The following is a 12,938-nucleotide window of genomic DNA, read 5'->3' on the forward strand; positions in this document are numbered from 1 at the left end:
AAGAAACCCCCAGATCTTCCAAAATTTCCTCTTTTACAGACGAGAGCACTTTGGATTTCTAAGAAGATATGGAAATTTAGTGTCATGTTCAATGACTGAGCATTAATGTTACAAAGACCGTATGTAACAGAAAGTTAGAAATATTTATTTACTTATAGTACCTTTTTAGCACACATATACTATTGTTGTGTACTTACATCAAGTGAAGCGAGGCAGTACCAACAGAAAACATGCTTGCAGCGCTTGCACATCATTTGTGCACACCCTTCATCCTTCTCTATGGGCACATTGCACATGGGGCAGCACTTGATGAGGTCAGAGTCGAATGGTATGCCTGGTGGCTCGGAGGCAGGAGCTGCCTGCTCGCATGGCACACCTGGGTGCCACGGGCGACGGCAGTTGGAACAGAAGTCATCTGCACAAGTGGGACAGTGCACGCATTGTGGCCTGCACTTCTCCGTGGGGCATACCGAGCAAACTGTCTCACAACCAGCACGGGGACACCACGTGCGTGCCACATCCAGGTCCACCTCTGGAAACAACAAAGCTGTCTCAATACCATATAACAAGAGAAGGGGCACAATTCATAAAACTATAATGTCACAGTGGTTGTCTTATTATTGTCTACCTGTTTTTATCTTCTGAGAACAGCCATCTAAAAATGTTGCTAATTATATCATAAATATGTAATGTCACAGAGATAACTATGAAATACCATTATTTCTTCTTTCAATTTATGCATTGTATATTAGCTAATACAATACTAGGGGGTAATGCCAGCACTACTGCAATACACAATACGCCAGTAGCTGCAATCTCCAAGCCACGGGGTTGGGGAGGGAGGGACACCATTACATCAACAGTGTGCATGTTAATCAGACATGCAAATATGTTATTCCCAATGGTCTATCAGAAATGATATGAAGACGCTATGTTGTGGAGGAAAAGAGTTGTCTCTCCAGCTACATCGTACAAGAATTTTTTTCCGCCAAGCAGCTACCAAAACTAACATACCTGCACACCAATTTGCAGTCATATAGCATTGTATAGCCATATGCAAATAAATTTTAGTTTCTGCTCAGGAGGAAGGGGGGGGGACTGGAGAAGAGCTGTTACACAAAAATATGAGAACAGTGGTAATGGTCACTGCTTGGGAGGGGAAGAGGGGGGACAACCTTACACCAAGGTGGTGGTTACTGTCAGGATGCACAATACTTAATTGTTCCATCTGTTTCACATTGGTAGCAATGAGGAAGTTTCAAAGTATCGTCAAAGGAGAATGAGAGTTACATGCAAAATATTGTTTTCGTGTAATTTCAGTAGTAGTCCTGAAGTGTGAATGTACAAGATTTTTCAGAACAATAAATTACATTAAGTGTCCATTTAAATGTGGTGAAAACTCTCAAAAGACATGTTGAACATTTTGGGTATACAGGACTTGGTCCTCAAATTATTTTTGTACATCTGTGTGTAATGTATGAATGTAAAAGGAGGAATTCTGTATTGTTGCTTGTTCAATTAGTATATTTCTGGCACATACAGTTACTTTGGTTTATACTAGCATATATGTGCTACTAAACATCATTCCTCATTGTATGAACAAAAGGTGGTGTAAGGAGAGGCTGCTGTGGAAAGTTGTCAAAGCTCTCACCTTATAAACAGGTCATTGTATCTACCTGTAGCTTAAATGCTGCTGCTGCTGCTGATGATGATGATGATACGAATTAGGAAGTTCACCATTTGGGTTTTTGGTGCCATGGCACAATAAATATTTCAACATAAATACTTAGTCAATGGTAACTAGGCAAAACAAAGCTATCATTTGTCTGCTTATACTTTAAATCTACATGACCACCTATGAGCTATGAAAGATCGTAACATATTTAAGTTGTATTCTTGTTTCCCTGACATGTCCTATATCCTGGAGGATCTCCTCCCTACAGAGCTAATGGTACAAAAGTACATCTAATTTAATCTAATCAACTAACAATATGTACATCAAATTAGTTGTAACAAAAAAATCATTGGGAATAATCTTGAGAACTAAGGTGATATTTTTTACAGTGGATTAGTCTTTCAATAAAAATGGGAAATCGTATACAAATCGGATTGAATGCGTATTTTAGGTAAGTATAGCATTGATGAAAGGCTACTTCACAAAATCTGTGCCTAATTTATACAAAATCATTCTTTGTATCTGGGAAAGTGCAGAAGCTTTCATAGTTCAGTTCACACCACAACACTATTCAAATAATAAATTTAGGAAAATGTAGCGATGAACCTACTAACTACAAACTCACTGTAGTGAGAGGCAGTGGAAACCATTAGAACCTGTGACATTTACAGTAAACTTATTACAGTCTCTGACAATGTTTAAATATACATGAAGAGAGATTTTCCCAAAATTGAATGATCAGAGCTACCACTCATTGCGGATATGCTGCAGTGGATGGACTGCATTATTTTCCTGTTACCAAAGATGTACCACAGGTGGTACATTCTTGGTGGACCTAAGGAAATTTAGAGCTACACACACATAGAAAGCAAACTGTGTGAGCTTACAAACAGAACATTTAAAGACTCCTTTACTCAGCGAGAGTTTCAACAAAACTGTGCTAAACAAAGTTATTGGTAGCATGCTTTTGTACAAAATGCTAATAAGAACGCACGTCCGAGAAAGAGTAATGGCTGTGAACGTTTATTAACAGTTGAGGTTATTATAGGCTGTAACTTTAAGAGTATAGCATGAAGTTTCAATGGTATGTCATCAACATCTGTATTTATGTGTGTCCTAAGATTATTTCTAAGAAAGGTACTGCACTCTGCAGCTTTGGTCCTAGTGGATTCAAATCATGCCACCTGCAGCACAATCACTTTTCCAAGCATGAACAGTGAATTCTAAGGAAAGCAGTAGTCACCAAAAATCAAAGGATTTCCCTTTAAACATATAAGGGGCATTCAAAAAGAAATGAGCCAGAGGCAAATGGCTCTGAGCACTATGGGACTTAACGTCTGAGGTCATCAGTCCCATAGAACTTAGAACTACCTAAACCTAACTAACCTAAGGACATCACACACATCCATGCCCGAGGCAGGATTCGAACCTGCGACCGTAGCGGGCACGCAGTTCCAAACTGTAGCGCTTAGAACTGTTCGGCCACCCCGGCCGGCTAGCCAGAGGCATAATTACATAAACCAGCACCTGTACGTTTGAAGTATTAACCCTGGCTGTTGAGACACTCATCCCACTGTGACACAAGGTGGTGAATGGCTGTCTCATAAAATTCCCAGGGCTGCGATGTTAACCAGTTCCACATGTACAGCTGGACGTCATCGTCCGAGGTGAATTGTTTGCCCCTCAGAGCCTTTTTAAGGGGACCAAAAACGGGTTAATTGCAAGAAGAGAAGCCTGGACTGTACGGAGGGTGGCTGAGAACCTTCCATTTGAATTTTGGAAGGAGTGCCATACTGTGTTGGCCGTATAGTGCTTTGCATTGTCGGGGAACAGCATGACCCCATGGTGAGATTTTCTGGCCGTTTTGATTTGATTACTCGCAAACCTTTACCATTCTTCATCACGCAATGCTGGCATTCACTGTTGTTTCATGCTGCAGGAAGTGACTCAAGGGGGCCATCTTGGTCCCCTAAAAAGGGTCTGAGGGGCAAACAATTCACCTCAGACGACAATGTCCAGCTGTACGTATGAACTGGTTAACATCACAGCCCCGGGAATTTTATGAGACAGCCATTCACCGCCTTGTGTCACAGTGGGACAAGTGTCTCAACAGCCAGGGTCTACTACTTCTAACGTACAGGTACTGGTTTCTGTAATTATGCCTCTGGCTCATTTCTTTTTGAACGCCCCTTATACTAGCAATGGTTCAGTCATGAGCTGGTTTGCTACAACAATCATTTCTCTTCAATTCAAGTTTGTCAAATATACATTATTTTTTCTCCATTTCATAGAAAGAAGTGCTTCATCTTTGCTAAGTTTGGACTACTAACAAATTACTACTACTACTATTACCACTAATAACTAGTACACCAACAAGCCAGATGTCAAAGCCATTTCTATGTTATCTGCTTGCCATACAAGGCATGGTCAGCACCTAACTGGCTTAGGAAAATAACTTCTGACCAAAAAGTACTTGAGGCTGTAAAAAAAAGGAGAGAGAGAGAGAGAGAGAGATTAAGCTGTGTAAATAAAACAATACACAGGCTTCAGTTTAAAGAGTCAGTACAGGGAAACTCCCAGCAGTGACCAAGTCCAACATATGTTGGATTTGGTCACAATTTGCAGTGAGCAGTAAAAAAAAAAATTTGCAGTAGAAGAAGCAATAAGAACCCCCCCCCCCCCCCCCTTAAAAAAATCATTTAATATTGTTACATGTTGATTTACACTTTAAATCTACATGACCACCTATGAGCTATGAAAGATCGTAACATATTTAAGTTGTATTCTTGTTTCCCTGACATGTCCTATATCCATAAGAAGTAAGCTTAACAATCACAGTGGAGGTCAGATAAAATTAACTGCGGCATATTATGTATTAATGAGCACTGGCTGCAAAACTCAGAAACAGACTTATGTGTACCACATGGCTACATATTAGTCACAAATTACTGTGGAACTAATATTGTGGAGTGGCAATTTACATAAAAGAAAATCTAAATTTGCAGCATGCTATAGTAGACCTAAGCGAGCATTGCACTGAAGATGCATTTGAAGCAGCAGCTGTAATATCGCACATACACAAAAAATTATCATTACTTTTGTGTACTGTATGCCAACTTCTGATGAGGAAGGTGTTATGGATAACCTGAATGCCTTAATGAAACAGATCACTAAACACAAAAACCACAAAATTTTTATTGCAGAAAAAAAAAGTTTAGAAGCACTAAATAGCTAACGTATAAATGAAAAACCTACCAGATTAGATGCATGCCTTGACAGTGTGATTAGTAATGTAATAGGGGTCAACTAGAGCATGGTGTAACTAAGCTGGAATTAGCCCGCCCGGCTACCCGCGCAGTCTGACACACTGCTTCCCGAGCGGGAAGGCATGCTGGTTCCTGGCACAAATCCGCCTGGTGGATTAGTGTCATGGTCCGGTGTGCTGGCCAGCCTGTCCTGTGGATGGTTTTTAAGGCGGTTTTCCATCCACCTCAGCGAATATGGGCTATTTTCCCTTATTCTGCCTCAGTTACACTGTGTCGGCGATTGCTGTGCAAACACCATTTTCACGTATGTGTACACTATAATTATTCTACCATGCAAACATTTGGGATTACACTCGTCTGGTACAAGACATTCCTGGGGGAGGGGGGGTTCCCACTGAGGGCTGTACCACGCAATAACCCTGGATTCGGTGTGGGGCAGCAGTGGAGCAGGTTGACTGCTGCGGCCTGTTGTTGGGTAGTGAACCATTGAGGGCTATGGTGGGAGACAGCCTCTCCTCCATTTCTAGGTCCCCAGTTTAACACAAACCCAGATACATACAAGCTGGAATTATCTGATCATGATGGGATATGGATCAGAATAGGCAGAACAAAACCTGGGAGTACTAAACAGTTAGTCACACATAGAATATTAACTGAGAGCAATAATGAGCAATTGAAATGTGAACTGAAGGTAATAGATTGGCCAAATATAATCCGTAATATAAAAATTCTTGATGAATGGTTCTCTACAATAAAAAAATGAAATAGATAGGCCTTGCCTGCTTCTCACAAATTCTATAACGAAGTCCCAAAGACAGTGAGTGAACTACCAGTGAATAGTTTTAAGCATACTATAGAAGTACAATTCAAATGTATGCCATACTACTCAACACATGAGTTACTAAACAGAGACACACACGACACACGCAGTAAGCAACCAATAACTACATTATGAAGCACCATTTGCATATATGTGTGCGACAGTAACGTGCAAGCATTTACACTTTTTTCCTACATTGTACTTATTTTAACACATAATTATATATGACACTTTTGTACAACATGTGATTAATATAACATATTACTATTATTATTAATGCTGAATTGTACCACTGTATGTATGATTACTATATTAGCACCATTGTTTTAACTTATGTATCTACCTGTCCTGTATATTTATGTAATTATTTTTTATTGTTTTATGTATTCAACATGCTGACAAAGCCAACTGTATGGAAAACATACCGAATGGCAAATAAAAATTCTATTCTATTGAATGTTTGGCCATGGTAAGGGTTTTGACTGGATACTGGTTTCTTACGCTAGCTTAACATCCAGCTGCCAGTGAGCTTATCAGGGTATGAGAACTAACGTCTTGAGAGGAACTTTAACTACAGTTCTTACTATCCCTGTCCCTACACTACCTGTCTCCAAACAGAAAAGGTGCAACAAAATGTTAATGACAAAGCATGCTGTCATTAAAATGTGCCAGGGCTTACCTCTGTTTAGGCGGAACTTCTTGTGCTTCTCTATCAAATCTGCTGTGACTAGAGTCTCCATTTCAGATATTGAGATCACGCCCTGCTTCTCACATTGGGCGTCGGGACAAGAGATCTCGTAAGCGCCTTCTTGGATTTCGAACTCCAGGTACGCCTTCATACACTGAAACAATGAGAAACGACATCACAGATTACCAAAGGATACTTGTGCGGGTTATTGTATTCTGTGCTTGAAATGTTTAGTACAACATTTCATTTCGTAAGATGCATCGTAAGATAGAATGATCAGTTCCTGTTACCATACTTCTTAATATTTCTTTCCGAGCAGGGCGATGTACTTCATATTTGGGACTGGAAACTCTACGAAGTTCAGGCCGCCGTCAGCGACCAGACGCAAATTCCCTAGCAAAACATGGCAGTCAAATAATGTGCCTCAAAGACACTCAGATAATCGGGTGGATCAGTTAACTGCTACAGAACGATATTTATGTATTACGTCGTAGTCAGATTTCCTAAAAACACCAAAAAATATTACTTGACTGCGTCCATTTCATTCACCTTACGAGTAGCCATGCTGCTCCTGACTCAAAATTCCGAGAGCATATAATTATGGTGAAATACTGAATTGGTGTCCCCGGAAGGGTGGATGAAGAGAACACGTCGCCGAGCGCCTATACGGATGCAGTTTACCATGCCCCTGGGCCACCGTTCACTTTCGTGTCTGGAGCTGTTTTCCCGGATATCTGACAATTCCCATGGTATCTAATAGGCGCTTTTATCGCCGGCACTGCGTACACAGTGTTAAAGTCCCTGTGCCCTATGGACGCACACGGAGAGAAAGTGATTAGTTGCCCCACTTCAGAGATCGCGTGCTACATCTCAATTCGAGAGGTAGCTAGGACAGCTAACTTAAGCATTGGTTTGCTTCGTAGACATGGTTCTACTGTTAAGTTCTGTGCTAATGCTTTAGCTTTCCTGTGGCTGTTAATCAGTTCCCTCAACCCTTTGACAAGTACGGAAAGGACACGGATTAATGCAGTCTGAGCGGTGATGCAAAGTGGCATAGTTGTCGTCACATTTGAAACACGTTAAAAAATAAAAATATAACTGCGTTCTTTGACGCGATTTAAAACGTAGTTTTTTTGTGAATATTCACGTTATTACTTGTGGTCTGACAGATGGTGTGCACTGAAAACTATTTTATATCGTGGGTCGGCCGGTGTGACCGAGCGGTTCTAGGCGCTTCAGTCTGGAACCGCGCGACCGCTACGGTCGCAGGTTCGAATCCTGCCTCGGGTATGGATGTGTGTGATGTCCTTAGGTTAGGTAGGTTTAAGTAGTTCTAAGTTCTAGGGAAGTGATGACCTCAGATGTTAAGTCCCATAGTGCTCAGAGCCATTTGAACCATTTTATATCGTGGGCAACTGCAGCTGTTGAAAGGCATGATGTTGGGAGCGGAGTTCTTCATAACATCAGCAGTGTATTGAGCTGAAGACGGTACAGAGATATCGAAGTTATAGCCAAAGATTTCACCTTCACCTGTCCCAGGCAGTTTTCTAAGCGTGCACGACAGAGCGAATGCAAGCATCACGTAGTCGTCGAGATCGTTATCCGAGACGGACTCGTGCCCTTGTTGAACGAATCTGGCATCGTTCTGACGTGATTTACGGAAAACGCAAACTACGTCGGATTTTCTTACAGCGGATAATCGCTCCTCTTCATAAGCGCTGCCCGAGTGTCACACTAGCCTATTTTGTCGTAGAACTCCGCGCGGCTTGCGCAATCGAGTTCTGCTGCACCCATCCGACAACATGAATAGTAAGCTTTTGGTTCGTATGTGAAAATATCTTAGCGGCGGCAACAGCTTGTGAGCGATCTGGCAGATGCTGCGGACCAGACAAGCTGGCTGCCCCAACTTAAAGGGAACGGATCGGTTCACACACACGTTAACAATGGCGTCTCAACTTCCAGGACGATGGCAATTGGCCGACAAGCGGTCTCAGATAGTGATCGACTTTCGTTGGTGTGGTTTTACGCTTGCATAACAAACAGCAGTAGGTCCCCTTCTTTTTTAATTGCAAGACGTATATTCGCTTCATATATTTCGAATATTCGTTTCAGTATTGTTGTACCGTTTTCAGTAGAGCTTATTTTCATTTAAAAAATGCCACGCATACACAAAATGCGAATCCTTAATATTATGGTATTTCCATAATCTAGACAGCACTCGTAAAAAGTCTCATGTATTCTATACATTACTTCAGTACTTTCGCGACTAAAATCCGAATACATATGCTAAACAGCATTCCTTCTGAAGAGATGACACGTTCTAACTTCGAAAATCCCAAGAGCCACGAAATACAACGTAATACTGAGAAATATTTAGGAAAAAAAAATACAAGCTCTTTAAATGGAAAAGATTGTGCTACTACTTTCCCTCATTTCATGTACACCTGTCATTATCACAAGAAAAGTAACATCAAAATACGATAGTTAACAGTAACAAAATGTCTGGACATTATAAGAACAATTGTCTCCCAAGGACGTTCTTGCTATTGAAATAACAATAAATCCTTGAAAGAGCTTTGTGTTTTTTAACGCGAAAAATAAATGATGTCTTTACCATTTATTGCTTCTCGCATTCACAAAAAATGGTTCAAATGGCTCTGAGCACTATGGGACTTAACTTCTAAGGTCATCAGTCCCCTAGAACTCAGAACTACTTAAACCTAACTAACCTAAGGACATCACACACATCCATGCCCGAGGCAGGATTCGAACCTGCGACCGTAGCGGCCGCGCGGTTCCAGACTGTAGCGCCTTTAACCGCTTGGCCACCACGGCCGGCTTCGCATTCACATGCAGCTGTTGTGTACTACGATGAATTTTTTACTCACATTTCTGAGACATCAACTTTAAAGCATTTCAGTCGAAGAAAACAATTTCTTGAAAGCATACCTGCTTATGACTGGCCCCATCTCCTTCACTAAAGATAAATAAGTAGCTGCCCTGCAGCCAATACTACACTGATAGGGTGCGGTATTCTGAATTCACAAATTTTGCTGGATGAGGTAGGCAGAATTCAGAAGGAAAAGTGACCGTAAGTAAAACTATGATCTTTAACGTATACTCGCAATAGGCATTAATTCCAATTAAAGGTTCCAAAAATTTCAATATTTAACACACAGGGTTTAAACAAAAATATGGAAACACCGCAAGGGAAGCAAGCTTGAACATAGAGATTTCAGTCAAGGCTGCAGATTGCGCTGTTGTCTTTGACCACGAACAGCACCTGTGCAATGTCCTCAATGCGTTCTGTCGGTCGTCGTCTGTGTAGTTGTCACTGCATAACGTCAGAGCTAACTGCATTCGAACGTGGAAGTGTTACGTGTGTCAAGAGGCACCGCATCGAATATTTATGCCGCATACAGGGAAAGCGGAAAAAAACATTATCCTTTAACGCCGGCACTACAGTATCAAATTTTCTTTGATAAAGTTTATTTGTCAAAATTTGATAGCGTAATAAGGAACTTTGTCAAAGTTAGGCCTTGATGAAAATTTCTTTAATCAAATCCAGAGCCTCGCCTTAAATTTTACCAAAGAAAGCTTTTGTCTTGTGTTAACTGCACGTAGAAATGTAACCGCTTGCAGCGCTACCATCGCTGTAGCTGTTTGACATTTAATGTTTATCAACACGGTTTCTAAATTTACATGGTGCGTCACATCTACAACTAAAATGCTATACACTGAAGAGTCAGATCAAGCACTGTATAATTTGCTGCATCCCACATACAAAAACAGAATACGAAGTGAGAGCTTTTTTTTAAAAAAAAAAAGTCACGGATACAATTTGCCGTGAAGTATAGCCAGTGTGTACCCCCAAGAGTAGAAAGGACAAAATCTACGATTTTGTAGAAATAAAAGTATTTCTCAATGGCTGAAGTCAGTTATTTCCCCCTCATATATTCCTCCATCAGTGCTTTATAAATACCTTCACACTCTGCTGGTATTATTTTCGTCAACGTGCACTGCGGTATTCGGGTGCTGTAACTCAAACTAGAGCAGCTTTCTCCTGTTGTAAGAAATCGCAGTGTTGCGGTAAATCTGTTTTTGCAGATAGCATTTCTGAGATGAGTGTTCTGCTTCGTAATATGAGGAGCCACTCTCTTGAGCACATACTGATATATGCTCCCGTCCATTTCCAATTAATTTTCATACGACTTTACGTCCTCGACTTGCAGCTCCCGTAACAGATTTTGTTGGATGCTTTTCGCATCTCGCCGTGAAACCCATGGCTTCACCGAACTACGTTTCCTTTTTTTTATTTTTTTATTTTTCCTCACATGTAAATACAATGCAGTTGTCGTACATGCAACTGCAGAGCACAGTAATAAGTCTTTGCAGTCCGTTCTGATGGAACTACGACGTCCAAAATCTTAGTCCAAGAAACTATGATGAATATTTGATCACATTTATTTGTCAAAGAAAATTCAATAGCGTAATACCGGTAGAATTCACAACGTGGACGACAATGTGTGTCGAGTGATGATGATTGTGACGAAACGTAAGGGGACGACAGCTGCAGAAGTAATTGCAGAACTGAATGTCGCTCTCAACGAAGCCTGTCAGAATCAACACAAGCTCCGGAAGTAGGGTATTACAGGACGAGCTGTAACTCCAAAAATGTGGATGCAAATGCCCATAAAAGGATAAAGTGGCGCCAAAGCCTTAAACCTTTGACTATGGAGCGATGGAAAATAGTCCGCATGAGTGTAGTTGCAGACTGTTTGCAGCTTCTGGTCTAGTTTACGTCGCAAGATCGACAATGATTTGGGCGGCCACGTCGTGGTATTCCATGTGTCCCATTGTTACTTAGGAAGGTCCCACTGTTACTTAGGAAGGTGCCAAGGGCAGTGTGACCATTCTGACTAATCCAGGTCCACCGCGTGGTACAATATTTGTTCCCCAATGGGATGCTGTGTTACAAGACGAAATGGTCCCCGCTCACACAGCTCGCCTGGTTTTCTGGGCCCGGGACGAATCGTTGCACCTCCCCTGGCCACCACTGTCACCAGACCTCAATATTATTCAACTTTTGTGGCTTACGTTGGAGATAACGGTGAGTGATCGCTATCCATCTCTACTATCCTCCTGAAATTGCGGCTATTTTAAGAGGAGAATGCTGCAAGACTTCCTTGGAAACCAAAAGGACCTGTATTTATCGATTCCGAGGCGACAGGAAGCTGTTTTGAATGCAAACTGTTTTCGTACACCGCATTAGGCATGATAATATGTCGTGTTTTTGGCGTGTTCCCATCTTTGTCCAGCCCCTGTATCTTTGTACTGTACCGAAGACGAGACTAGTACAGTTCTTCTGATGTACTTCGTTTGTACACTGAGGTGACAAAAGGCACGAGATACCTCCTAATAACGTGTCGGACCACCTCCTGCCCGGGGTAGAGAAGCAGCTCGACGTGGCGTGAACCCAGCAAGTCGTTGGAAGTGCCCTGCAGAAATATTAAGCCATGCTGTGTCTACAGTAGCCTGTGAGAGATTGTGTGCACGAACTGGCCTCTCGATTATGTCTCATAAGTGTTCGATGGGATTCATGTCGGGCGATTCGGATGGCCAACTCGTTCACTCGATCTGTCCAGAATGCCCTTCAACCCAATCGCGAACAACTGCGCCCCGGTGACATGGCGCATCGTTGTCTGAGAATATGCAAATGGCCTACATTTAGCCGAACGTAACCATTTCCAGCCAATGATCACTTAAACTGGACCAGCTCATTCCATGTAAACACAGCACACACGGTTATGGAGCCACCATCAGCCTTGTTGGCAATATGGGTCAATGGCTTTGTTGGATTTGCGCCATACTCGAACTCTATCATCAGCTCTTTCCCACTGATATCAGGATTCATCTGACCAGGCCACGGTTTTCCAGTCAACTAGCGGCCAACCGATATTGTCACGAGCCCAGAAGGGGCGAAATCGTGCTGATAGGACGCACTCGTGTCGATCGTCTGCTGCCGTAGCCCATTAACGCCAGATATCGCCGCACTGTCCTAATGGATACGTTCGTCGTACGTCCAACACTCATTTCTGCGGTTATTTCACGCAGTTTTGCTTGTTTGTTAGCACTGACAACTCTAGTCAAACGCCGCTGCTCTCAGTAAGTGAAGGCTGTCGGCCACTGCGTTGTCTGAGGTGAGAGGTAATGCCTGAAATTTGGTATTCTCGGACACTTTTGACACTTATCTCGGAATATTGAATCCCTCAACGATTTGAAATGTAGTGTCGCCCAGCTACTAATCCGCGTCCAAAGTCTGTTAATTCCTGCCGGGCGGCCATATACACGCCGAAAACATTTTCGAGTGAATCACCTGAGTGCAAATGACAGCTCCGCCAATACATTGCCCTTTTATACATTATGTACGCGATACTACCGCTATCTGCATATGTGCATATCCCATGACTTTTTGTCACTTCAGTGTAG

General features: G+C 42.0%; 1 protein-coding gene across 1 annotated transcript in view; it reads right to left on the bottom strand.

The window, feature by feature from the left end:
• LOC124605938 (E3 ubiquitin-protein ligase RNF144A) overlaps positions 1–12,938 on the bottom strand; it is a 133,487-nt gene that overhangs the window by 12,994 nt on the left and 107,555 nt on the right. Inside the window, exons 2-3 of the mRNA XM_047137897.1 lie at positions 6,441–6,603; positions 198–532 (exon numbers count right to left, since the gene is read on the bottom strand). Coding sequence (XP_046993853.1) covers positions 198–532; positions 6,441–6,603 — 498 coding nt within the window. The remainder of the gene's footprint in view (positions 1–197; positions 533–6,440; positions 6,604–12,938) is intronic.

Source organism: Schistocerca americana, chromosome 3, assembly GCF_021461395.2.
Source record: "Schistocerca americana isolate TAMUIC-IGC-003095 chromosome 3, iqSchAmer2.1, whole genome shotgun sequence".
NCBI lineage: Eukaryota > Metazoa > Arthropoda > Insecta > Orthoptera > Acrididae > Schistocerca > Schistocerca americana.